This window comes from Crotalus tigris, unplaced genomic scaffold, assembly GCF_016545835.1.
Source record: "Crotalus tigris isolate CLP2741 ecotype Arizona unplaced genomic scaffold, ASM1654583v1 scf7180000017573.2180621, whole genome shotgun sequence".
NCBI classification, from domain to species: domain Eukaryota; kingdom Metazoa; phylum Chordata; class Lepidosauria; order Squamata; family Viperidae; genus Crotalus; species Crotalus tigris.
The window spans coordinates 683,377-707,494 of NW_024096483.1; the positions used below are offsets into that span (position 1 = coordinate 683,377).

General features: G+C 36.6%; 1 protein-coding gene across 1 annotated transcript in view; it reads left to right on the forward strand.

Annotated features, from left to right (window-relative positions):
- Positions 1-5,220: 5,220 nt before the first annotated feature.
- The window catches only part of NUP58 (nucleoporin 58), a 28,083-nt gene continuing 9,185 nt past the window's right edge, over positions 5,221-24,118 (forward strand). Inside the window, exons 1-13 of the mRNA XM_039356412.1 lie at positions 5,221-5,574; positions 7,895-8,031; positions 9,618-9,653; positions 10,228-10,377; positions 11,452-11,586; positions 12,099-12,209; positions 13,782-13,806; positions 14,420-14,485; positions 14,751-14,925; positions 16,332-16,411; positions 16,845-16,963; positions 18,825-18,907; positions 20,297-20,498. Of these exons, the coding sequence (XP_039212346.1) occupies positions 5,462-5,574; positions 7,895-8,031; positions 9,618-9,653; positions 10,228-10,377; positions 11,452-11,586; positions 12,099-12,209; positions 13,782-13,806; positions 14,420-14,485; positions 14,751-14,925; positions 16,332-16,411; positions 16,845-16,963; positions 18,825-18,907; positions 20,297-20,498 (1,432 nt within the window). The 5' untranslated portion in view covers positions 5,221-5,461. The remainder of the gene's footprint in view (positions 5,575-7,894; positions 8,032-9,617; positions 9,654-10,227; positions 10,378-11,451; positions 11,587-12,098; positions 12,210-13,781; positions 13,807-14,419; positions 14,486-14,750; positions 14,926-16,331; positions 16,412-16,844; positions 16,964-18,824; positions 18,908-20,296; positions 20,499-24,118) is intronic.

The window sequence follows — 24,118 nt, forward strand, 5'->3', positions numbered from 1 at the left end:
CTTCATAATCTGGCCACATGGGAAAGAAAAACTGGACAACTTCCTCACACACCTCAACAGCCTACACCCCAAAATACAGTTCACCATGGAAACAGAAGCTAACAACCAACTTCCCTTCCTGGATGTCTTAGTCTACAAGAAATCCAATGGCTCCCTAGGACACACCATCTACCAGAAGAAAACACACACAAACCGCTATCTGCACGCTCTCTCACACCACCACCCAGCACAGATCAACTCTGTAGCCAAGACACTCATCTCCAGAACAAAACGCTTAGCTGACGAACAACACCTAAAACCCGAACTACACACTCTCACCAATGTACTAACATCCAATGGATTCCATAGAAATAAGATTACAAACCTAATCCAAAAAGAAACCCCCACTAAAATCCAAGACAAAGAACAAGAAAACGGCAAAGCCCTCCTCCCATACATAAAAGGCACCACAGACAGAATCAGTAAGATCCTCCATAAACACAACATCAAAACAGCATTCTGCACAAACAGAAAAATATCCACCATCCTTAGAAACCCCAAAGATAAAATTGAATTAGAAAATCAAGGAGTATACGAAATCCCATGCACCACTTGTCCCACCACATACATCGGACAAACCAACAGAAGAATAAGTGCACGCATTGAAGAACATAAGAACTCAGTCAAAAAAGAGGAACCAACATCTTCCCTGGTCCAACACCTTAAAGCCACAGGACATGAAATTGACTTTAAAAATACCAGAACCATTGCCAAAAGTGAACATTTTAATAACAGAATAATCAGAGAAGCCATCGAGATAGAAAAACGCCCACACAGCATGAACAAGCGAGATGATACCTCCCGCCTACCAGCCATTTGGAAACCCGCCCTTATTGACAAACGACTCCCTAACACAAAAAATGATACCAGACCCACACTCACAAAAACCACACAGGATGTCACCACCACACATCCACGCAAAAAGCAAACCCAAAGCCACACCGATGATGAGGCACGACCACAAACCAGAAGCCAGACCAGAGCTGCATCATTAGCCACTTTAAAGCCCTCCAATCCATACACGAAGCAAACTGACACCCTCCATGAAAATGAGGCACGACCACAACGCGAAGCCAAAAAATAGCAAGGCAGCCCAAAATCTTAAACCCCTCTGCAACTCAGACTAACCTGAGCACAACCAAACAGAACACTCCCCCAGCCAATCAGAGCACAGCCAACCCCCAGCCAATCAGAGCACAGCCAACCCCCCAGCCAATCAGAGCACAGCCAAGCCCCTAACCAATCAGAACACACCTCCACCCAATCAGAACACAGCCAAGCTCCCACCCAATCAGTTCATACCCCCACTGGCAGTTAAAAGGAAGAAACAGCTAAGACCACACATTGCTGCTCAAAGCACGAAGCTGAAAACACCAGCCTGAAGATGACGAATGGGACTTCGTCGAAACGTCGCCAAGACACTTCCAATTTTACGCGGGAGAAAACCCGAACAACCAAAGACCTACATACAAACACCCGTGAAAACCTCAGAAAACAAATATTGAACCTCTACGGGGAGGAAATCCACCATCTGACCAGGACCTATGAAAAACTTGAAGTCCAAGAGCTTCCATTTTATGCGACCTCACATTCCTACGCAACTGCCGAGATCAAAATCTAATCCCCACATGTTTCCAACTGAAATTCCACTCCAACTCTGCAGCCACCAAACGGATCCTGAAAAGAACAGAATTGGCCCTAATCAGAAATGAACTTCACACAAAAAGATTCCTCCTAGACCGAATTAACAAAGATCTCCTCACACTCCACCTCAAACTCAGCAACAAGATCCACCCCGCACTTTGGGACAAATCCAAACAACTCGCCGTCTGGAGAGCCGAAACACAGACCACCCTCAAGACAGATACACACACCAACAAACTCCGAAGACTACAAGAACGCCAGAAACAAACCCCTCCTCCCTCACAGCCACACATGAAACAAACAGTGCATAACATCTCAGATAGGATCCTCACCAAAGCCGAAACCAATGTCCTTTCCAAAGGATTCAACTTTGCAGTCACTCCCAAACACATCCCCACTGAAACCATTATATGTGGAGTTGAAACCAGCCTGACCAAAATCAACCCCGACGATGCTAACAGAATCAGACTCGAAATCACCAACATCCTCTGTACCAGCAAGCCACCCAAAAGCAACTTACCCAAAGAGGAACAGACAGCACTACGTAACCTGAAAGAAGACACCAGCATAATAATCCTACCAGCAGACAAGGGCAACGCCACGGTGGTTATGAACACATCTGACTACCAAACCAAATTAACCAACCTACTCCAAGACTCCACATACAAACCCCTAAATACAGATCCCACCACCTACCTGGAAAAAACCACCAGATCCAAAATAAAAGCCTCCCCCATTAGCGAAGAGATCCAGCAAAGAATCATTCCCAGAGAGAAATCATCCAGATGCCCCAAACTCTATGGTCTCCCCAAGATACACAAGGAAGGAACCCCACTCAGACCTATAGTCAGCTCCATAGGCTCACCTCTACAAAACCTAGCCAAATTTCTCGCCAAACAACTACAGCCCTATGCAGAATCCATCACCTCACACGTAAAAAACTCATTCCACTTTATAGAGATCATAAAGAAACAAAACTTACAGCCCAGCGACCTACTTGTGAGCTTTGATGTCATATCCCTCTTCACCCAAGTGCCTATCAAAGAAGCCTTGACAGCTATCCAAAACAAATATAACCCCCCCAAACACATCTTAGATCTGACCAACCACTGCCTATCCAACACATACTTCATCTATAATGGACAAAAATACAAACAAACAGAAGGAGCACCCATGGGATCACCCCTCTCACCTGTCATTGCAACCTCTACATGGAACACTTTGAAACCCAAGCTCTAGAAAAATCGGATCACAAACCCAAACTCTGGCTCAGATACGTAGACGACACCTTCATAATCTGGCCACATGGGAAAGAAAAACTGGACAACTTCCTCACACACCTCAACAGCCTACACCCCAAAATACAGTTCACCATGGAAACAGAAGCTAACAACCAACTTCCCTTCCTGGATGTCTTAGTCTACAAGAAATCCAATGGCTCCCTAGGACACACCATCTACCAGAAGAAAACACACACAAACCGCTATCTGCACGCTCTCTCACACCACCACCCAGCACAGATCAACTCTGTAGCCAAGACACTCATCTCCAGAACAAAACGCTTAGCTGACGAACAACACCTAAAAACCGAACTACACACTCTCACCAATGTACTAACATCCAATGGATTCCAAAGAAATAAGATTACAAACCTAATCCAAAAAGAAACCCCCACTAAAATCCAAGACAAAGAACAAGAAAACGGCAAAGCCCTCCTCCCATACATAAAAGGCACCACAGACAGAATCAGTAAGATCCTCCATAAACACAACATCAAAACAGCATTCTGCACAAACAGAAAAATATCCACCATCCTTAGAAACCCCAAAGATAAAATTGAATTAGAAAATCAAGGAGTATACGAAATCCCATGCACCACTTGTCCCACCACATACATCGGACAAACCAACAGAAGAATAAGTGCACGCATTGAAGAACATAAGAACTCAGTCAAAAAAGAGGAACCAACATCTTCCCTGGTCCAACACCTTAAAGCCACAGGACATGAAATTGACTTTAAAAATACCAGAACCATTGCCAAAAGTGAACATTTTAATAACAGAATAATCAGAGAAGCCATCGAGATAGAAAAACGCCCACACAGCATGAACAAGCGAGATGATACCTCCCGCCTACCAGCCATTTGGAAACCCGCCCTTATTGACAAACGACTCCCTAACCCCAAAATCTTAAACCCCTCTGCAACTCAGACTAACCTGAGCACAACCAAACAGAACACTCCCCCAGCCAATCAGAGCACAGCCAAGCCCCTAACCATTCAGAACACACCTCCACCCAATCAGAACACAGCCAAGCTCCCATCCAATCAGTTCATACCCTCACTGGCAGTTAAAAGGAAGAAACAGCTAAAACCACACATTGCTGCTCAAAGCAAGAAGCTAAAAACACCAGCCTGAAGATGACGAATGTGACTTCGTCGAAACGTCGCCAAGACACTTCCAATTTTACGCGGGAGAAAACCCGAACAACCAAAGACACATATATATATATATATATATATATATATATATATATATATATATATATATATATATATATATATGAAAGTAAGGGCTTCATGCTTTAGGTATAGGTGATTGCTTATATGAAAAGAGCACAGTAAGGGGAGGGGGAAAAGGAGTTACAGATGGAGCCTGGGTTGCTGTGTATGAGTCAACATCTAGGAATTGGTTTTTTTGTGCCATCTTATGCCTGATACCAAGACCTGATCTCTTTGTTCTGAAAAGGTATAAAAGATGGAAGACATCTTTTCTGTTGTTGCCTTCATCTCTCTACCAGCCATGAAGAGAGATGGGGTCACCCAACTCTGTTTTGATCAAAATAAAAGTTGTTTGCACAGGAAGCTTCTCCTTCCATGAGGAAGGAGCAAAATTGCTCCCCATGAGGTTTTCCAAATTAAAACACTGTACAGGTAATCCTCAACTTATGACAACTGAGCCCCAAATTTTTGCTACTGAGACATTTAAATGAATTTTGCCCCATTTTAGGACTTTCTTGCCACAATTGTTAAATGAATCACTGCAGCTGATATGTAACACGATTGTTAAGTGAATCTGGTTTCCCCATTGATTTGCTTGTTAAAAGGTTGCAAAAGGTGACACGTCCCCAGGACACTGCAATGGTCTTAAGTATGAACCAGTTGCCAAATATCTGAATTTTGATCACATTATCATGGGGATGCTACAAAGGTCGCAAGTGTGAAAAACGGTTATAAGTTATTTTTTTCAGTGCCACTGTAACTTTGACCGATGATTAAATGAACTTTTAAGTGGAGGACTACCTGTACTATAGGAATCGATCTGTTCAGTCTCATTATCCACCTTGTTATCTTCTTTACTCTCCCTTTATTATTCTGCCGCTTTCCATGTACACCGAGAGCTTTTATACCGGAGACAAATTCCTCGTGTGCCCGATCACACTTGCCTAAATAAACTACTCAATTCAATTCAATTCCTATCGCGCTAATTTATGCGGAAGGGGAGGGGACTGCCGACCAGCAGTCTCAGTGCGCGCATGCGCAGCGGCGTGTTGTGCGCCGTCGTTTATCCGCGCGCGTTTGACTGCGCTTCTCGCGCAACCCGAGCGTTCTCTTTGAAGTTGCCGCGCGGGGCTAGCAGGGCTGCCGGCATCCCTGCCGCGCGGGGGCTGAAGCCCCGGCTGTGGGGAGAGCCCTCCGGGCCTGCTCCTTCGGCCAAGCGCCTCCCGCTAAACCGCAAGACCCTGCGGGTGAGGTCTTTCCGCCGCTGCCGCCGCCATTATGTCGGCGGGCTTCTCCTTCGGAGCCGGCACGTTGGCTTCCGCTACGGCAGCTGCTGCGGGCACCGGCGGGGGAGGCGGCGGCGGAGGTTTTTCTTTTGGAGGCACCCCGAGGTAAGTTAAAGGGCCGTCCCGGAGGCTTTCCTCAGGGCACTTGGCGCTGCACGTGTACCTGATTTTTCCTTATTTTACGACGGTTGAAGGCCGTGGGGTTGTCCCAAAAGATGGGGAAAGCTGCTCTACCTCCCTGGCGTCTCTAAAAAAGGAGAGTCCTAACTAGAAATTGGTAACAAAAGCGTTAGCAACAGGAATCGCAGCCTTTCCAAGCTGGAGAGAGCGTCGAACAAGGCCCCAAAAGAGCCCTGGCCAATATTTCGTATAATTTCAGAGTACTGAGAGTCCTTGACTTTAAATAAATGTATATGACTGCCAACTCATATAAGTGACTCTAGACGGCTAAATATTTAAAATGAAAACAGTAGAAGCCTATCAAAAATTAAAAAATAACCTAAGATGAAGTAGATATATGGCCTGGTTATATGGCTTTTCCAAGAGAGTTTACATAGTTGCTGATTGATTGGGAATTTCATGTCGCTTTAAGCAGAAAACAAGCATTACAGAGTTTTACTCTTTATGGGGACATATGCACAAGTTTTTTTCTCATTCTAAATTTTGAAAAGACTAAAACATTTTTACAAGTTTCATCACCCATTCCTGCAGTTGGTTGAAATTGGATAGTAAACATCCTTCTCACTCATTTTCTTTATGTTCAAGTTATAGGGCAGCTGTAATAGGTATCTATTTTATAACATGTTATACATGTATACCAGGGGTTTTCAAACTTGGCCTTTTTATGACTTGTGGACTTCAACTCCCAGAATTCCTCAGCCAGGCATGCTGGCTGAGGAATTCTGGGAGTTGAAGTCCACAAGTCATAAAAGGGCCAAGTTTGAAGACCCCTGATGTATACGTTTATGGGGAGGGGATGTGACCCATTTAAAATTTGTTTCCATACACAGCATTAAGTGCTTGATTGCAATCTTCCCTAATTCACTTGCCCTGAAGTTTATCAATGATTGGAGGTGACGTGAGTTGTTTCAGAATTCTGGAAGGTATCAAATTAGGCAAATTGGGCATACTTTCCATGTCCCCTTTCAGTACCACATTCTCCACAGTCAGCTAGCATTTCATGCCGAGTATGCTCTGTCATATTTGGAGCATTTTGACTGATTTTATGCCTCTTTAGATTTTTGTATATTGGCAGTTTTTGTCAAATCTGCTGATGCCTACCTCTTCTATCAGTTAATTGATAAAAATTTGATTTTGCAATCATTATGTATCAAAGTGTGAGCTTAATTTTATTTTTTTACAGTTGAAATACATGAGATAATTCATTGTACTTTGGTGTGTGTGTGTTTATTAACAGTATACCAGGGCAATAGCAGTAATTACAAGGATGTGCTATAATAAAGCAGCAACATCTGAGAAGAACTTGTGCTGGCATATTTTTGTGGAATAGATATGTGAGAAAATTATTGATATCTAGCAGTCTTTTTGTTATTTTAATAATGGTTCTTTTTGGAATTTTAGGTTGAAAGTTCAGTTTTAACTTAATTCTGTAAATATTAATGCTAGCTTGTAGACAAAAGTTAACCCGATCTTTGGAATATCAAGATTTACAGGCAGTGAAAAAAAACATGATTCCTTAGGACTTTCTCCAAATTAAAAATTTTGTTTGGGAAGCAGTATTAAATTTTCCTATCCCCCTCAAAATAGGGAATATACCTATAACAGTCTTCCATAACTCTTGAAACACATTGGAACAGGCATGTCAAACTCGCGACATAGCTTGACTTTTTCCCCATTGCCGGCCATGGAGTGGGCGCGGTTTCAGCATGATGCATCCGGCCCACGGGCCAGCAGTTTGACATGCCTGCATTAGAAGGAACAGCAAGTTAATAAAAACTTCTATTAAGGCAGGATTCACACATAGCGCTATGTTTGATTTATGGATCAGCATCATATATGAGCCTATTCTTGGACAGCTATTTCTCAACAGTATGAGACTGTAGTTTGTTTTAACTGTGGCTTATATCTGAACACAGAAATTTTATTTGGTTATGTGCTCTGTCCCTTTTTCTTGATACCGGTAGAATAAATTAGCTGAACAAATCATTAATTTGCATTGTACAAAGTTGGGGTTCAGGACATCATGGTTTAAACAAATTGAGTATAACATACAAATATAGCAGCATTGATATTGTTAATGTTAAATACGTTAAACGATTTTAGCTGTTACAAACTCTCACTTGGTTGAAAATGAAATATTTGTTAATTGCATTTAAATTAAAGCATGCTATTATGTAAAATTAGCAGTGAAGAAATAAAATGAACAATGAACATGTGCTTAATAATTTTTTACTTTATAATTTAGCTCATCTGGAGGCCTTAACTTTGGAACATTGGGTTCAACAGCTACTGCTACTACAACTACTCCTTCTGTGGGTTTTGGCACTGGACTTTTTAGCTCAAAGCCTACCACAGGTTTTACCTTAGGAGGGACTAATACAGGTAAAACATATTTCAGTTATTCCTATCAAAATGTGTATTGATTAGCTTGAATTAATTATTGAATTGAATTAATTACACCCTTCCACTTGAAATTTGGCAGGCCTCTACCCTCCTAGCCTTCCAAAAAGGACTGGGTTTTTCACTCTGGGGTAGGGTGAGGTGAATGAGAGGATTTAACAAGGGACTGTATGTTGAAGTTTGATATTAAGACTAGATTTTTAATGTTCATGGTTTTAATAGACATGCATTGTGCTGTTTTTACTGATGTTTTAATTGTTGATTGGAGCCACCCTTAGATCAGTATAAGATGGGCAACTATATAAATTTTATATAAATAAAAATTAAAAGGGGCTTTTTTTTAATTTATATGTATCCCACCTTTGTTTTTACAAAGGCAGTGGACCTATCCAACATTCATTCCTCTTATTTTCCTCACAACAACCACCTTGTGAGGTGCTTTGGGCTGAAAAAGATTAATGGCCCAAGGTCACCCAGCTGAGTTTCATGACTAAGGCCAAATTAGAACTCATAGTCTCAGTTTCTAGCCTGATGACTTAACCATTAGAACAAACTGACTTAATGGCAGAATGGGCAAATAAAAACATGAAATCAGTTATGATAATTTCTCGCAAATGAATGCAAATATATATGTCCCAGGATAATGCTGCAGGATCCAATTTGGGTTGGTCACCGGAACCAAAGGTTTTGTCTTCTGAGCTTTCATACTTATGCTGGAGCCCATCTTCAGAGAACTTCTCTCTAGCAGAGTGTGTGTTATTCTGTGTGTGGTATTTATATGTTACCTGTTGTATGTGGCTTTTTAGATGCTCATTGGAATGTTTTGATGTCTGGGTTTTAAGTTGTTGGCTGTTGTTTGCTTGTGGTGCCCAATCCTTGCCTTCCAAGTACTTGATATGCTGGTGGTAAATCAGCACTCCTGTTGATTGAAGCCTGCTTCCTAGGCTTCAATCACTTCCCTGGCTGTTTTTGTGCCTGCTCATCCAACAATCTTAGTAGCTACAAAGTTGAATGTGTGTCCTTGTTCATTGCAGTGTGAGGCTACCAATGAGTTCGGGTCTCCTTGTCTGACTGCTCACTTGTGTTCTTGGTGGTTTGCTTCCTCCCCATCTGTCCTACATAGTCACAGGGGCAAGGAGACCTGTGAATTGTTAATTTGATGTGAGGTTATAGCTACAAGGCATGGAAAGGGTTTGACCAGAATAATATGGTTATACTAGTGTATATAAATTAGACATATTTAAAGGCTAAACATACTGTATAATACAATTAAACAATAGTGTTCGATCTGAATTTGAATGTTTGTTCCCAACATAGGTCATTATCCTTTTCAAAGTAACTGTTAGAAGGCAGCTGCTGCCTTCTGGCTCTTTTGGAGGCAAATTCCAATCCTTATTGGGCAGTGTGGCCAGCAGTTAGAGATTATGAGAATTGTTAGAGATTATGAGAATTGTCCAGAATACCTGGATGTATGAAGTAGCTTGCTTCTATGCTGAAGATTTTGAATTTGTACCTTTCCATATTCTTCAATAATGGCATACATTTGTTTATTTTGTATTCCTACACAGGAACAGCTACAACTATTGCGGCAGGATTAACATTAGGTAAGTATTATATAATCATTAACATTCCCTTTTCCCTACCTGAGAAGTGATAGCTGGAAATGCCAAAGGAAAAACATTGGACTTCAATGATGTGAGGCTTAAAAGTATAATTTAGCTATTTCTTCTTGTAAAGTATTGGTAAACATGGCAAAGTGGACATTGCTAGATGAAAAAGTATATTCATACATTTAGATAACTTTGTAATGGTTTTATTGGGTATAATTATAAATGTTATGGCCTTATTTGGTTCTGGTTATTGTTTGTGAAGCAAAGACTATTTTGAACCATTTGAATTTCAGATTAGCTTCTCTTTATGATAGTGATTGGAATTCTTAAATGGTAATTGTTAAATATATTTTCTTTACTTATTTTTTCCTCAATATAAAGGAGCATGAGTAGATGCTGAGAGCCATACTGATGGAATCAGTGTTGGACTGAAACCGGGAGACTATCACAGTGTGCCTTGCATGGCTGTTGTGAAGATTAAATGTGTGTGTTGGGGGTATACTTCCTAAGAATAGAAACCACATAAGAGTGTATTTGTATAAATAAATGAAACAAACTGTTTTTATAGGCACACCTGTTTCTACTACTACTACTACTACGGGCCTTAGTTTGGGTTTCAGTAAACCTGCTGGATCAGCCACCCCATTTGCTCTAGCTTTCACTCCCACTTCTTCTGGACTTCCATTATCTTCTGCCCTTACTTCTGCTCCAGCAGCAGGTAAGCTTGCAATAGTTCTGTCTTCAAGTTTTCTTCTCATTCTCTTACTGCCTAAATTTTCTAGTTATAATTGTTACAAAAACTAGTTATTCTTTAGGCACATTATTAAAGGATTCTGCCTAATTTGGTGATAGGAATCCTAAAACTTATTAAGCTGAAATATTTGCTGAAGGAATGTAATAAAGTTATCTTTGAGTTGAGCTCAACTCCTGAAAACTTCATTACACATCTATGTCATTTTCTTGGCAACAGAGCAAAAATGTTTTGCCATTGCCACTTTCTGAGATATTTTTAACTATCCAGTTTAACCTAAAGTCCTGAGATTTCTTGGTTGAATTCCATTCAGGTGCTAATCTTGTCTGACACTTTATCTTTTCAGTATCAGTTGAGGCTGATTAAATATCTCAGTGTCTCTTTACAGTGTTAATAACTGTAGCTAAGCTAAAACAAGCTTCTGACTTTCTGACAGTCACAGAAAACTCTGCCTTGCTTGTTAAATTTGTATAACCACCCATCTCACCAAAAATTACTTTGGGGTCACACAACAACTCAATACTTTTAAGTAATAAAAAAACCAAGGCTACAGGATTTGAATCCACTTGCTATGCTGAGAGAATATTGGTCTCAATAATGTCAAGTCTATGTCTAAAACGACTTTTAAGTTCTTTGTATATACTTAAAAAGATTAAAAAACGACTCATTTGAAAGAACTTGATTTCAATAGTGACCCAGATTGAGTAGTGAGTCCAAGTACCTTTCTAAAATTTTTGTGGATTTCTTGGAACTCTTGCATTTGGAATTTTGAACATCATGAAGGAATTGATAAAAATTTACCAATGGATGACTTCAGCAAATGAAAGGGTTCTAGAACATTCCTCAAGGAGTCCTCAAGTTTCAACAAATGTATAACTTTTTGGTTTAAATAATGAACACTAAAATGGATGTTATGTCTGTAATCTTTATAACTGCATTAAAATAGCATGCACTGAGATAGTTGTTGGGATAAAAAAAATCAAGATGTATCATTTTCTTAAAAGTTCAGGATCTGAATTGCATTTTCTACTTAAAATTCAGGCTCTTCTGGTTTTACATTAAATTTGGGAGGCACCACAGCTCCAACCACAACTGTATCTACAGGACTTTCTCTGGGGGGAGCCTTGACTGGTTTAGGAGGAACACTGTTCCCAAATGCAAGTACAGCGACAACAGGTGATATTGCTCATATTTATTATTTAAAATGTTCAGATTGTGGATCTTAATCATAGATTTAATTTCATAATTTAAAGGATTATCAATCCTTCTAATCCTTTAAACTGAAACAAGTAGTAATTAATCTGATTTAAAAGCAATATTTGAATTTGTAGTTACAGCTTCAGCTTATTGTATTCCTTTTTGAAATTGCAAATAATTTTAAGCTCAACACAATATGAACAAGATTCAGCTTTGATTTGAAAGTTATTTCAGTTCTGTATCCTACTGTATACAATCTTTGAACATTGGTGTCTTCAGAAAACCTTTGTGTTATTGTTGATGTTGGAAAAGCAGGCTTGCTGGTAAGAACAAATTCTAATTAGAGATTCCTGTTTTACCCATCAGCTTATAGTTTCACAGTTACTGCTAATGACGTTAGATGAAAATTCTTTCAGTCTTCATGGATGATACATCTTACTTTACAAAATCCTGAATCTGTTCTTACCTCAAAATGTTTGTATTATTTTCAGGGCTTGGACAAAATGCTTTTGGTTTGACCCTTGGGACAGCTGCAGCACCTGCTACCACAGTTAATGAAGGTCTTGGTGGCATAGATTTCAATAGTTCTTCAGATAAAAAGAGTATGTTTTTTAAAAATACAATTTTGTAGTTATTTGAACCTACAAATCAGGAATATTTTGGAATTAGTGGCAGAAATTTTAGAGCCAATTGCCATCATAATCCAAGGATTCCCTGTAACTAATAGATGGTATCCAATGGATATTAGTTTTTAAAAAGTGAACCAAGTATTTCAAAGTAATTGAAAATGAAGTCTGCATCTTAGTGCATACATTAATAAACAGAATACGATAATGCAAATTAACTAATATACATAAATGTACTTGGATCAGTTGAAATTAAATAATAATGTTTTTACTGACATATAATTTGTGGCTTTTAGAACAAAAAGGAAATATATTTCCAGATTTATTTTCTATATTGAACTTAAGTACATTTTAAACTAATTTCCTAGTTGCTGAATTGAGAGATTTATTTCATAAATTGTATTCATAATTTTCAGATTAGAAAATATTAATTGGTGGAAGAATTTTTCTGCTAATGTATTCTCCAACTTAAGTTACAGTTTTATAAGGATTTCACTTGGGTGGGATGGTTTTATTTCATTATTTTAATCTTTAATTTAATCTTCCTAAACAACTATGTGAAATAGTTAGCATTATTCCTGTAGTATTAGCTAAGAGAGAGTGGTTTAAGTCCAACTAGAAAATGCTCCTGAATATTTTTCAATGTCATGTTATCACCTAAACAGCAATCGAGTTAATTTTCAGATAAATTTAGAGGGATTCGTTCAAAATTCTGAAGACTGCTTTTTTTCTGAGGCACCCTGGATAGGACTAGTATCTTTGCTATTGAGGTGTTTTGGGCTGTATGGCATAAAATATTGCCACACACATTTCAAATAGACTTTTTTAAATTATTAAAGCTGTTCTAGAATGTACATTCCCTGAATAAGTTACTTTGGTGCTAATAGAATGTTTCTCCTCTGTTTGTTCTAAGAAGTTTTATAGAAAGTGACCTGAGAATTGTTTAAACGTTTCATTAAACTAATGATTATGTTGGTATCCTTTTTATTTTTTACAGTGTTTTTATTAAAAATTACAGTTATAAAGTCAAAAAATATATAAACTAAAAAGAATAAAAAATAGGGGAGAAAAGAAAAAATAGAAAAATAAAAAAACTTTTCTAGAGACTGCTGTTTTGTGATCTCCTCACAAGGAGCAACTGTATGAAACATTTGTGAACAATCTCAAAATTCTCCCCTTGTCCAAAGAGTAATTTACAAAGAGCCGGTGTATTTGCTGACTCTTCATTCTGCCATAGTCATCAGGTCCGCTTTTAGCGGAGCTGTCTTCAGTTTACCATTTCTTCCCTGAATGTCCGTTTATAATATATCCTTTTAAAAAGTATACATTAGATATTGTTGGTAAAATTCTATTTGATCGGGGGTCTTCAAACTTGGCCCTTTTATGACTTGTGGACTTCAACTCCCAGAATTCCTCAGCCAGCATGCCTGGCTGAGGAATTCTGGGAGTTGGTCCACAAGTCATAAAAGGGCCAAGTTTGACGACTCCTGTATTTGATAATGTCATAAACCTAAGAAGGGCTTTCTAACTTGTAATGTTTGTTACTAGGTGACAAAACAGGAACAAGACCAGAGTAAGTAAATCAAATATTATAATTACAAAAGTAACTGACTTGCATGTCTATAAACATAATTATATACTTAATAGTCTGGGTCAGGGGTAGGCAACCTTGGCTCCTTTATAACTCATGGACTTCAACTCCCAGAATTCCTGAGCCAGTCATGCCTACCCCTGGTCTAGGTTAATTTAATTTAAATGGAAAGGCTAAAATAGTGAAGTTGGTCATAAAACATCTGACACTATTTCAAGCGGGATGATATAGCTTGGAATGCTTTGTTCATTTTTGACATTTAACTATGAACAGCTTATCTGTGTTGGCTGAGCTGAAAGAAATGTGAAGTAGCATATGCCTGATTTTCCCTACTTAAGATTAGGATATTCAGTGTATGTGATTTATATGGAATTGAAAGCTGAATAATGAAGTTCTTCATCTCTAGATTGTTTTACTTTTTAAAAATCTTTAAGAAAAATACAAAATATAAGTAAAATGCCAAGATACACTAAAAAATTGAATGAAATAATCCTCAAACTTAACAGAAAAGATAAAAAAACTCAGATGAACGTCTTTTATTTCTACAATGTGATATAAAAAATTCTTGCTGATAATAGAACACATCTGTTGACAGGGATAGCAAAGCACTAAAAGATGAAAATTTACCTCCAGTAATTTGCCAAGATGTAGAAAATCTCCAGTAAGTAATTTCTCTATCCTTGCAATTCTTCATAGCTGTATATGTTTTTAAAATACTGAATTCCTTTAAAATTCAGTTTGATAACTAGTTGTGTTTGCATTTTTAAAATATTGAATGATAAACTATAAAGAGTCTGTATACATTTTCTCATATGCCATTGAGCTGCTGCTGTCATTTGCTACTTCTATTCTTCACCACTCATTTTGGATGGTTATTTTGGCAGGGGGGTTCCTTTTTCTGATTTCCCCCTTCTTTTTTTACCTAGGAAGTTTGTGAAAGAACAAAAACAGGTTCAGGAAGAAATCAGCCGAATGTCTTCTAAAGCGATGCTTAAAGTGCAAGAGGATATAAAAGCTTTGAAGCAATTATTATCAGTGGCTGCAAGTGGATTACAGAGAAATACTCTTAATATTGATAAACTAAAACTGGAGACTGCTCAGGTATAGTTCCAAAGAAGTTAATTTATTCTAATTTTAATTTTAATAAAATTAACTGTGCCTATTTTTTTGGGAAAATAGTTCTGGTTTGTGTTTATTCTGTTGAAACATTTGTCTATCTCACAACTGTGTTCTAATTTTTAGAATGTCATTCCTGGGAAACTGATCATTTGGTAGCTGGCAGTTTTAATCTTTTTACTCCTTGAACTCATCTGTAGACTTCTGTATTTCTAACCTTTTCCCAATATGTGAGTGGAATTATGTTGGCATATGAAGTTTAGCATGATCAGTATATTCATGGTATTTGTATATCTGTTTACTCTTTTCATTGTCTTCATATTTGCAGTCAGTTTTAAGTTTGGTTTCTCTACCAGTTATTAATTTGGTCTTTATAATGAGTCTATGGTTAAATATAAAGAAGCCAATACTAATGACAGATACTGGAGTTTGTCTTAGAATTGGCAGTGACAGTCTTGAAGTGGTAGGTAGCTTCTGCCTTTTAGAATCAACTGTCAACAATAAAGGAATCAGCATCAAGACAAATGGGATAGCAACAATGCTTTAGAAAAGATATATGCCATGATACGCTATATTTACAAAGTTAGAATCAAGCGGGCAATCATTTTCCAATAGATAGTGAAAGTTGGAATTGTAAGAAACCAAATAGAAAGAGTGATGATGCTTTTGAACATCGTTGACGAAGGCTCTTAGGAATTCCATGAAAAGCTGAGAATTGATTCAGAGATCTCACTTGAGAAACAAATGGCCAGGCTCAGATGATCACATTTTGGAAATACTGTGCAAAGATCGATCTTCCTTGAGAAGTCCACGAAAACTGCCAGCTACCAAATGGAAGATGACAACAAGCAGTGAAATGCATTCGATTATAGCAGCAGTGTCTGAACTATTAGGATGTGGTCAGGGAGTGATCCTTGTGGAAAGTCTGTCTTTGCAGCTGCTTATTGGTAGCACATAATAATAAATTGACCTTCTCGTTCAGAACTTTGCAGTGATTGGGGTAAATAGATACAGGGGAGCGAAATGGCCACAGCAAAATAATGCTGTAAAAACTTGGGGATGGAAAAGCAATATTTGTGATTTAATCTTTTCTAGTGATTTAATTCTACATTTATAGTTTGAGGTTGTTATAATGAGTATGTTTTTGTTAAGCTCCTTTTAGGAAGATGATACAATATAGTTGGTACCTGGAGATCTACTTACTAATTGTGCAAATAGTAACTTGGCTTTTACCTGGCTGTCTTTCCATTGACCTCAATGATTTCAATAATGCAAAAATTTACTGTTGAATATTGACTAATTATCAGGAAAAATAGTTCACTAAAACATTTACTTAAAATTTTTACTCTTTGGACTTTCAACTTTTGATTTTCCATTTCCTCCTTCTGCAGGAACTTAAAAATGCTGAGATAGCACTAAGGACACAAAAAACACCTCCTGGTCTTCAGCATGAAAATACAGCACCAGCAGAGTAAGTAGAAAATTAAAAAGTGTGTTCTTAATAGAGATGTGCCAAAAACACTGTTTTTGCATCAGAGAGCCAATTTCCTTAATAGTTCATCGTGCAAAAAATACACTGCCTTTGGTTTGAGTGTTTCCATAGATTCTTAGCAGGAATTTATGCATTAGGAATAACCACATCTAATGCTTGGAAGTGATTACAACTGTTGTTTTTTTTTAATGTTTTCATCATGTTTTTCTCTAAGTGCTAATAGTGACTTATATAAGACAAATCACAAACCAGTGATTTGTTGGATGCGTTATTTTATTTGATATGTTACAAATAAAAAATATGAGGAAAATCAAACTTAATAATTGTAGTCTTGATCTTCAAAATAATTACATTTTTCTTTAGAGTGATACTTAATCCCATCCATCACTATTTTGAAATATACTTGATCTAGCTACTTCAGGATTTTGATTGAGCAGTTTGAAGTACAACTGCAGCAGTACAGACAGCAGATTGAAGAACTGGAAAATCATCTTGCTACCCAAGCCAACAATTCACACATAACGCCACAAGGTACAAATACATGTTTTAATATCTTTGTTAATTACATTATGCAGTACCCTTAGTATGTGGTAAGCAAACAGCAATCTCTATGCAGATAAATACTTTATAAGACTGCTAATTTGGCATTACTATGATTCGCTTGTTGCTAAATTATGGGAGTATTTATCATCATAAGCCCTTTAAAGGATGAAATAGTTGCTTAATATAAGAATAGTATAAGTATATTGCCTGTGACTATAAATTAAGGAGTTATAAAAAAGCTTCTCATTTTTATTTTATATTTATTTCTTTTCACACAGATGTTCTTCCATAAATCCCTAGCATTTATTATTTTAGAAAAATTTTCCAAATCAGCCAAAACAAAGCACAGTACTAAGGAAAACCTTTAGAAATGAACAAACCAGCATGGCATAATTAAAGTCTGCTCACAACAATTCAGCATTTACCTTAAGATATTCAGCACACTCAAAACATTACATAAGAAAAAAAAAATCCTAGAGAAATAATGTCTCTAAATGTTTTATCTTTCCTGTGCAAAAAACTAGCCTTCCATCCTTCTGAGCTCAGTAAAATGACCCAGATTATTGGGAGCAATATGTTGACTTTGTAAACTGCTTAGAGAGGGCTGTAAAGCACTGTGAAGTGGCATATAAATCTAAGTCCTATTGCTATTCCTCTCTCCCTCCTCCATAATTTAGTAATCCTATATATATCCTAAAAGGAAAGATTTGATTTTGAGGAGGTTCCACAGGACATTATGAATGACAAGCTGTTAAAATATGGTTTGGATGACATAATGTGGGTCCACCGCTGGCTGGTAACTATACTCAGAAAGCATTAATTACTATACGTTAAGTTGGAGAGCAGTAATGAATGAGCTTCCATAGGAAATAGTCAACAATTTTAGAAATGGCCTGGATTGATGGGATTGATAGGCTGCTTATCAGATTTGAGGATCAGGTGAAATTAAGGTCTGGCAAACACCAAGGATAACTTAAGTGTGATTATATTTGGGAACAATTTGTGTGAAGTCATTGATGGCAAACTAAGCCAAACCTGAGTCAACAGTGCTAGAAGAGCTAAAACAGTTTTGGCCTGCATTAATAGAAGTATTGCATTAAAACCTGTGAAAACATCATCCCTTTCTACTCAGCAGTAATGAGGTTACATGCAGAGTGCTGTGTACAGTTCTGGGTATTCTATTTCCAGAATAATATTGTTAGGTTGGAGAGGATTCAGAAGAGTGCAACAAAAATGATATAGGGACTTGTGGACCAAAAAAAAAAAAAAAAAAAAGGAGTTGTAAAGTTCAGTTTGAAGAAGCATAATAGCCATTTTCAGATACATCCAGAGAAATAAGGGGAAGATGGTCATGAACCATTTTCCACGGCCCCAGAAACTAGGACCAGATATATAAAATAAGCTTTGGTTATCTACATCAGGGGTCCCCAACCCCCCAGATCCTGGCCCACAAGCACAAGCAGCAGGCAAGCATGCATGCACTCCACACAAATGGAGCTGTGTGCACCTGCCAGTCACAAAGAACCATTCCCCCCCCCCCCCCCGCCGGCCACTGATCTTTATTGGGGACCACTGATCTATATTTAATTTATATAAGAAAAAATTCTGTAACAGTAGAGCAGCCTACCCATGGAGGTTATGGATTTGCTTTCTCTGGACGTTTTTAAGAAGAGGCTACCTCATTGTGAAGTCTGGTGGGACTAAATTATCCTTGTATTCCATTTCATCACTGTAAATCTATGATTATACATTTCATGACAATTGATGAAAAGTGTGTTCCGTTGACAGCAATAAGAATTATGATTTTATATTGCAACAAGACTTTATTTGTCAATTTCTCATATCACAGATTTATCCATGGCTATGCAGAAAATTTATCAAACATTTGTAGCTCTAGCTGCACAGCTTCAATCAATACATGAAAATGTCAAGGTAAAATCTATTTCCAGTTGTATTCATATATTGTATAACATGTATAGCTATGAATATCTTGTATTCCTGAATGACTCCCATTTTAGCTTTTTCAGTTGTGTTTTTTATTTGTTTGGAAGAAGAAAATGATACTATCATCTTGGGTGCTCACTGAGTGTATAATAATACATCTCCTTCTTTTTCTTTTAACAAGGAATAGGGAACTGATAAATTTTTTGAGGTGTTTTAAATGAAGAGTATATGAAATTTAGTAACCTTTTCATGGTTCCTGTGTGAATGTGGTAAGGGTTAGGAGTAGACAAATTAATAAAGCTTCCATAGAGAACAGTGGTCAGATGTTCTCTATCTGCCTGCTAATGTATAACAAGTTCTTGAAATTGATCTGATGAAAATTGATTCATTGTTTTAATCAGACTATATGAAAAATTGAGTAAAGTCATCCTTAAAGCAGAGCAATTGTGTGCAACTAGTCCTCATTATGACCTAACAAATAATATTGGAATAGCTATACATTCAATTAGGATAAGACTGAATCAGATCTAGTTCTATTTTTGGTAATTCTTCATATTTTATCAATATGCAACCACATGCTTGGCCCCTGTGCTGATTGAAGTATTCTCAGTGAACATAACAACAGCAATTTTAAAAAATGGAAGAAAATATAGTACAACTAAAACCACAAACTAAAATAAGAAACCATCAAATAAATGCCATTATAGATCACAGAAAATCTAAACAGGGTAAATTTTGTCCCCAAAATGGTAAATAGTAACTCAATGCATAATGCATGCCTTAAGACAATATTGGAAATGAATCTGGAAAAGAAGTTCAAAAAAGTATCCTAATTAACAAATAACACGAGAAAAGAAAATCTGAGCTTTTTTAAAAGGACTTGAACATTGAACGAACTAAAGGTTATGAAAAAACATACCATATTACTGTTTTAAACTAATTATCGAACTTAGGGGTTGCATTAGCAATAATAGCCCCTGTAACAGGTTGCAAAATTTGGGAACAAGTCTTGAGTAAAGCGAGTATGATTTTCTGCAACATGGAAGTAAAATAACCAATGCAATATGTGCATTAAAACCTCTGATATCCTTATCACAATTTTATTGAAAATATACACAAATGAAAACTCTATCCCAAGGACATAGCATTGCCACACTTATTGTGGCCCTAGTGTCCAAAAATGATTACATAATGATAGTTCCTGCTTTTAAAAAGAGTGTAATTCGAAATTATTAGTAACAGAAATCTTACATTATGGTACCATATAATTTTAATAAAATATAACACTTTAATTAGAGGAATAGTAGTTTTTTTTTCAAAATAGGAAAATTCTGTAAGGTGGATGCAGTGTAAAATAGTTTTCTTGTTTTTGTTCAGATGCTCAAAGACCAGTATCTTGGATACAGAAAAACCTTTTTAGGAGATGCTGTGGATGTGTTTGAGGCAAGGCGAGTAGAAGCAAAGAAATGGCAGACTGCCCCACGAATTACAACTGGACCTACTCCTTTCAGCAACATACCAAACGCAGCGGCCATTGCCATGGCTGCAACACTTACACAGCAGCAACAGCCTGCTACAGGTCTGAGTGCATTCAAGTTATAGCTTTTAGTGTTACAACAATAATAAGCTGGTGTGATGTTTTATATAAGATCTTCCTTTTGTTTTGGAAATCTAAAAATTGTGAATAGCAGTACATCAAAATATTGGTAATGGAAAATGCAGGCTAGACTTAGCAATAATTACACATTCGGTATTTAATCTTGTGATTTTCCTTGTAACAGTTTTATTTACTGTATTACTCAGCCCTTTCAAATGTGAGTCTGTCACCTCTGAATATGCATAGGATAACACCCTTCAAAAATTAGGATGCATTGTATGAACTTTTATAATGTTTTGAATATTCTCCTTTACTGATAATTTGTTTTGAAGTCTAATTTAGAATGGTTTTTCTCATGGAAGATTACAGGGGCTTTTCTATTATTTGTTTTTACATAGCACTTTGTTATTGGAATAAGAATCACAAAAGAACATAAAGGCCATTTTTATAGATCCAGTAGGAAGATGCTAAGTTTTGAAATTATGTATAGAAAAAAATATTTTTAAAATTACAACCATTGGGAATAAGCATGAATAGAAATTAAGGAGAGAGGTGTGGATTTCCTCTTTAAAATATAGTCTATTGGCCATCCAATGCAGTCTGTGCTTGAAAAATAGTGAATGATTGCTTAAGAGTTCTGGATTTACAGGTTGCCACTCAGACTACTTTAATACCTAAGTACGAGGCAGAACTCAATAGGGACCTAGTTTATACTGCAGTAGTCTCTTCTAGACATACTTAAGAATATGCTTAGGTTTTTCTTCTGTACTTGACAAATAATAGTGTAGTATACGCATGCATACTTTACTATGTAGAGAGTCTTTAACTGAGGTACAACTGTTAAATAATGGGATCTACAGGGTATTTCCAGCATTGACATAATAGGTGTTGACAGCTGGAGGAATCAAATGATGCTTGGTGAGAGTGACATGGTTTGTACATCCTTCTATTTTTACTGTAGCTACATATTTAATTTGTTATAGTTTAAACCTTCTGTTCCAAGTGTATTCATATATGTGATAACCTTATAGTGCGTTTTAGTTTCATGCAGAGGGGAGAAATATTTAGTCTATCCAAGTACGAAAATGTTTTCCCCCTTACGTTACTGGTAATGCTGCAGAAACTGCTGTTACAATCCTAAATAACTTTATTTAGAAAGAAAATCCATTAATTTCATAGTTCCACATACTTTGCTCCCAAAGTTTACTCCAGCAATCTTCTGGAGAAGATTCAGAAGGGATTCTAGGTATGAGAAGTAATTTCTGTGAACCCAGGTGGGTGGCTGAAAGAATTACATTAGAAAGAAAGGTTCATTAAGTGCATCTCATGAGTGAAGTAGGCATTGTCACTGGGTTTTTCTGCTATAGAAAAAAACGTAATTCTTTAGCTGTGGTTGTGCAATATAAATAATGTTGGGTTTAATTTAAATTTCTCACACACTTTTGTTCAGAATATAGAACGGTTCTATGCGTAGATGCCTGCATATGGCAAAAGGCACTTAATTTTCATCAAATATTTTGTATTTAACTTAAATTAATGTTTTGATTTATGCTTTCAGTTCCAAATTTATTAGGCTATGAAAATAGGAAATTGCAGATTCTAGGCTTGCACTACAATAATATTGTTTAGTTGTGAATAACTGTGAATAAATGTGTCAACAACATTTGGAAGGGTGACAGTGAACTAAGCAAACCACTCAATCACTGGCCAGATGGACCAGTGAGTGTTTTGCACTGCTATGCTGAGACCTTCAACCCATATTTAAACTTTGTTATGCCCATTAAAGAACAGTAAACAAATAATATTTAGTAGGCTTTCAGTTTGTGTTTAAATAAAATGTGGTAGGTTGATATTAGTGAGATTAGATGTATGTGAAAATGTCTGTCTTTATATAGTGTATTATAGAGACTTCTATAATAAATAAATAAGTTTCTTTGAAAGGCCATTAAAATAATTGATTAATCACATTTGAAATATTAAAAGAGTTTGCATTTTTAAAGTCCAAAAGCATTTTTGTAATTACAAGCCAATGTCTAGGGAAAGGTTACGTGTTTGTAGGAAATTTTGTTTGCTCTACTTTAAAGCATTATTTGCAATTAAACTTTTTGCCAGCTCCAGCTTTGGCTATTTAGAAATTAAATTAATAATTTATTGATTCCTTTTTAAAATCTTATTCCTTTTTTTTAACCATCAAAGACTTTTCAGGCAAAGATGGTTTAGTATAGATAGTTAGACATGATCGTGTTTTTCCATCTTGAGCAATTAAAGAATTGGCTATTTTACCCCAGGGTTGGGGAAACTGTCACCCTGCAAATGTTACTGAATTGCAAGTTCTGGCAGTCCTAGCCAGAGGACTTGGAATCTTTGAAGTTGTAGTTCAGCAAGTCTCAAGGTTGCTTCCCTCTGGTTGTGTAGTCTTAATACCTTTCAGCATTGAAAGCTTTACTTTGTAATTTGATCTTGCTGAGAATACAGTTTAACACACTTCTTGGAATGAATACCTATTCAGCATGAATACTAAATTAGACCTTCTGTTTCAACAAATGTTGAATAAAATCCAAGGTTTTACTACAGTATTGAGATTAAATTAAGATAAATTGTCTTTAATAAGAAATGTAATAATCAGATTCTTGGCTAGATGTATAGAATTTGTGCTTTACACCTTTATTTTTTGATATCAAACAGTTTGGACAATGGTATTTGGCAAGCCTAATACAGAATATTTATTTTGTTGGGGCTGTTAGGCTGCAATCCCAAACATAAATCATTAAGGAAAGTCGCATTGAAAATAGTGATACTAAATACTGAAAAGCACAAATAAATTGCTATAGTAGTAGTAAGCTTTATTTATTAAACTTAAATTGCTCTTTAGGGTAGTAAATTTTAAATAGCTTGCAGCAAATAACTTATATTTTAAATAACTCATTATATGTTATCCAAAGGTGGCAAAATTTATTTTGGCATGAATAATCTGTAGTGTTGTTTAAATCACGTGTGGATAACTAACTTGAATGAGGTTATTTGATTTTTCTCATACAGAATTATGCCAATTCAAAATTGCTATTGAGTTGAAAGGTTTTGTCAGCTTGACTTATGAAATTTATACTTATGAAGTTTAAATATAAAGTCGTCTTGAACTACTTTAAAAAATCTGAAAAAAACATACTCAGATGCAAGATTGGCTTGGAGGACTATAGTATTATTATTTTTCAAGGTCTTCCACCGATGGTGCCTCCTCCTGAGATGGAAAACTGAAACACTTCTTCAAAAGGGAAACACTGGATGCTTTTTGTTTTTAGAACCTAACTAATTCTCAGACTGAGAATTTTTTAAAGAACTTCTAATTACTAACATATATCAGTTTGTTTACATCTAGTTTCATTTCTAAATGTAAAACGTCTTTTAAAATATTGGATTCAGAATTTAACTCCTTGCAATCAATGTTTTTTCTTATTCTCATTAATTTAAAATAAAAACCAAGTTCAACTGACCCAAAGTCTTCAGATAATGTGTGTAACTAACTTATGTTTAAAGTATAAATGAAACCTCAGCTGGCCAAAATAAGTGTTTAATTTCAAATTCACAACACTACTTGCTCTTTA